General features: G+C 36.0%; 2 protein-coding genes across 2 annotated transcripts in view; both read left to right on the forward strand.

The window, feature by feature from the left end:
• LOC117106971 (carbohydrate sulfotransferase 1-like) overlaps positions 1 to 774 on the forward strand; it is a 5081-nt gene extending 4307 nt beyond the window's left edge. Inside the window, exon 2 of the mRNA XM_033248486.1 lies at positions 92 to 774. The gene's annotated coding sequence lies outside the window, so the exon portion shown is untranslated. The remainder of the gene's footprint in view (positions 1 to 91) is intronic.
• A 160-nt stretch (positions 775 to 934) lies between these two features.
• Positions 935 to 3059, forward strand: LOC117106970 (carbohydrate sulfotransferase 1-like). Its single transcript, XM_033248485.1, has one exon. It carries the CDS (start codon positions 1652 to 1654, stop codon positions 2975 to 2977), a length of 1326 nt encoding a protein of 441 aa, XP_033104376.1. The 5' UTR covers positions 935 to 1651; the 3' UTR covers positions 2978 to 3059.
• Positions 3060 to 4465: the final 1406 nt, after the last annotated feature.

A 4465-nucleotide genomic window follows, 5' to 3' on the forward strand; every position in this document is an offset into this window, starting at 1 on the left:
AACCTCGAGGTCGGGGTTTAAATCCCTCGCTGTGCATTTCGCTTGTATCCTTGAGCAAGACACTTTATCTGCATTGCTTCTCTTCACCCAGGAGTATAAATGGGAACCTGGTGGGGTTACTTGCTCCTGAGCCGATTACCAGCAGCAACACTTAGCATGTGGACCCAATGACCAGGGAAGAAGAACTTCAGCGCTTCGTAACTGAAAAGAAAAGCGCTATACAACTAACAAGTAACAAGGTAACAAGGTATATATTGCTATTTTTCAGGAGACAATACATTATAAATTTATAAATTGCAAAGTAATAACAATTCAATTAAATAATTAATTTCAACGATGACTTGATATCTGAATTTAGAAAAGGCGAAAAAAATGCTGGGCTATAGGCCTAATCGAACAATAGTTTAAGGCATATCATGGCCGTAGGGAGCTGTCCGGTTGGTCCAGTTTTGGCCGACACCAACAATTCACCAATCGAAATCATTTGTATGCCAAAATTGTCCTTTTGTCCTGGCATACAAGCGATATTGATTGGTTAATTATTTGAGAAACTTGCATTAATTTGGACAGACCTGACGTGTCTTTGGGTGGTTTCGGGGTTTGGTCTCCAATTAGATGGTTAGCATTAGGCTATGTTAAAAAATTGATCATTTTTATTTGGTTCTAATAATCTGAAAAAAGTTTTCTCGAATTAGAGGGTGCACTTTATATACATACAATTTTACCTAAAGATATAACGGACAATAAAGAAATTTTAGAACATCAATATATTTTTCTACGATTTAGCAAAAAATACACCGTAGGCCTATTTCACATAAAATAATATACGAATTGCTTGATTTGGTCATTATTAAGGAATAATATTAACCTCTAGCCTATGTTCAGTTATCAGTGCAGGATCAGGGGCAGCCGGCCCACCCCTCCTCCCATTAACTTTTCCAAAATAAAAAAATAATGGAGATAAAAATCATAAAATTGCTCAACGCAACCATGATTTCTTTCGTTGGATGGCCGGATCAATAATAATTGCTTCCTATGGACCTGTATGTGTCCGATGAACCTTGAAATATAATATGCATGAATAACGCTACTACAAAAATAAAATGTGAGCAAATATTGATCATCATCTTTTAATAGATCAAACCCACCACAGTAGGACTCATTTTATAGAATCGGACCATCGAATACAGATGAATGCTAGGACATTGCATACTCTGACCAAACTGGTTTAAAGTTTAATTGGAAACATGAAATATGTTTTTTTTTTAATTAACTTATACGTTGAAGACATTTAAACTGTACTGTAATATACCGCTTGGACCTCAATGCATGTTGCTGCAAGAAGTTTGTCCTTTTCAATGAGCCGTCGCATAAGGAGACATAGTAATCTTGTTGAGATGACACTGCAACATGAACCACCACAGTTCACATTACAATGTTTTAGAGCATTGTACCATGGGAAAAACGTTTTCATTTAATCAACAGTGTGATTAAAAAAGTAATACACTTTGAAATGTAAATCAGGACACCTGGACAGACCAAAATGATATTCAAGGATCTGTAACGCCCATTTTAGATGAAAAAAAAAAATCAGCATGAAATGATTCTAAATTAAAGTGTTTCTTTTTAGCTGATGTAAAACACGAAAAGTATGACGTTATCGGCGAAGTACACAACATGGATTATTCTACTTATCGTTGTTGGCCTAATGTTATGCATTATGTCATTAGAGAAAACACCGGTGGCATATCCGCAGTTTCGAAGATTCAAAAGTTATCATGTTGCCGTTGACCATTTTTCTCCAACCTTGCATAATGTTGCTGTTCCCATGCATAGAATATTCTTAAACAAAAAACATAATGGTATCAAGGAACATGTTCTTTTGACGAAAACCAGTTCTGACCTCAACACTGGCGTTCTGGACTGGAAAAAGCAGATGACATCAAAGACTTACAAAGGAATCCATATACTGGCCACTGGAAGATCAGGGTCATCATTCCTGGGGCAGATTTTAGCAAATAGTGGGCGTGTGTTTTACATGTTTGAACCAGGAAGGCTACTTGATAAATATGGTAATAGACCAAACATTCAAAACAGCTACGAACAACTGCATCGCTATGTAAACATGATCACATCCATGTACCACTGTCGATTCGAAAATATGGAAGTCTATCTAAATGCACTAATGAAGCTTAGCTACGAAAACCAAATTGACCAAATTCCTGAGTTAGCAGGTTTAGGCCTGGATGTTTGCAATACCAAGAAACACGCAGGACGATCGCACAATGGGTGCAGTCCGATTACTAGTGAACTAATGACCAAAATATGTAAAAATAAGGAATTCATTGTCATCAAGACTATTCGAATTTCAGATATAATGAATCTAACGCAATTGGTTAACGATAACGAAGTTGATTTCAAAATAATACACCTCATTCGCGATCCAAGAGGAATGATTCTGTCAAAACTAAAGGCTTGGTTTATAGATGTCAAAACAAAAATGAAAGTAGAGCACAGACATGTTTTTGATGTTCAGGATTTATCTCCAGGAATGTACTCTGCTTTAGATCACTGGTGTAAAGTTTGGATAAAAGATGCAAGTATTGGGCAACAGATGGTATCAAAATACATGACAGTAAGATACGAAGATATATCAATGATGCCATTGATGTCAACAAGAGAAATATATGACAAACTTGGTTTAGGTGAGGTTTCAGAACACGTTGTAAACTGGTTAAATGAACATACAAGGGAATCAAGGGGTGACGAGTACTCGGTCTCTCGAAACTCAAAGTTAAACGCAGAGAAATGGCGTCGAGATATGACGTATATGCTTGCAAAGCGCATACAAGAATTGGAAAAATGTGGAAAATTCCTGGATAGATTTGGTTACATCAAAGTGAAACGCCCTCAAGACCTTACAAATGCAAGCTTGTCGTTCAGTGGAAAAAAATATCAACATAACGAATATAATTAACAACAAATAATAATAATAATATTAATAATGATAATAATAATAATAATAATAATAATAATAATAATAATTAATAATAATAATAATACAGGTCTCCCTCCACTTAAAGACCACTTTTCTGTGGTTCCATATTAACAAATGTCTTTTATTTTTATTATTCGAATTAGAGACCAACGTTACTAAAGACCATGGAAACCCTAGTCCCAAAAGTGGTCTTTAATTTGAGGAAGGCCTGCCCACAAATGTAATAATTTTCTTTTAATTTCGAATGTAGGAGCTGACTCAAAAAATCGCCAAACCGTGCATTTTGTGACATTTGACACAAGTAGGACATTTTCAGCGTCTTATCTGTGAGGCAGCGAACAGTGGTAGACTCCTTTTCTAAATGTCTGGGAGGGGTTATAGGTCATTTGAGGTCAAATAATGATTTGATAGTAGATTATTTATGCTCATTATGCATGCTGCCAAAATTGGCTCTTATTTATATGTCATAGAGAAGCTTACCAGATGTGACAGTATTCGTGTTATTTCATGTCAAAGGTCATTTAAGGTCAAATACTGGAAAACATGATAAATGCAATGGTACATGTAGCTAGCAAAGTTTCGCTCGAATAAGTTCGAAAATTCAAAATAGTCGTCATATGTTTATTTTTAAATAATCATAGTTACGGAAGAAATGTCAAACAAATGTGAAAATTTAGCTTAATTATAGGCCTACAAATTATTTGGGAAAATATTTAGGGCATCCGTGTTTTGACAACCACACGTTGTAGAAAGTTAACATTCTTTTTTTTCCCCATATGCATGTTTCTATTTCTTCCAATGAGACATGTTTTCCCGAAAGTGATATAACCTTGGAAACATATAATACATCCCCCAAGAACTTTGTAGGCTTAACCCCTTCCAGACGTTTAGAAAATTGCTCTCCAACTGATTTTGTTGCTCATACGCCTCATAGATCTAACGCTTAAATTGTCATGCTTCTGTCGCAAAGTGCACGGTTTGGCCATTTTTGGGTTTTAGTTTCTATATTCGAAGAACATTATTACATTTGTGGGCGAAGAGGTCATTTTTTGTTGTTACTTTTGTGGGCGATGATCGTTATGTTTCTGTAGATGTGTTTGAAGGGCTTGGATTAAATGTGGCTAGATTGAGAACCAAGGCGATTTGTGTGTGTGTGTGTGTGTGGGCACAATGGGTTCATTTTACACCTTCACCTCTGCAAAGAATGTTCTGTGTCTGAATGTCATAAATCATCCAAACATGATGAAAAAGTTATAGTGAGTTCGTCTGAAAATGCAAATGGATTACGCGATTCAATTGCCTACTTACCAAGGTATAGGCCCATCAATGATCGAGGTTTATGGGATTATGGCACATAGGTCTATCGTGGGATTCTTTATTACAGTATACTCTATACCACTGTGTTCACTTTTAAGGAGGGTTAAACATTGGGGGTGAAAAACAATAATTCTATGCGCCTACGAAAGC

Source organism: Anneissia japonica, unplaced genomic scaffold, assembly GCF_011630105.1.
Source record: "Anneissia japonica isolate Jap-2015-1 unplaced genomic scaffold, ASM1163010v1 scaffold128950_len9224_cov188, whole genome shotgun sequence".
Taxonomy (NCBI): Eukaryota; Metazoa; Echinodermata; class Crinoidea; order Comatulida; family Comatulidae; genus Anneissia; species Anneissia japonica.

What these genes read in the sequence shown, in the direction of transcription:
- LOC117106970 (XM_033248485.1), top strand. Translation starts at nt 1,652, where the DNA reads ATGACGTTATCGGCGAAGTACACAACATGGATTATTCTACTTATCGTT.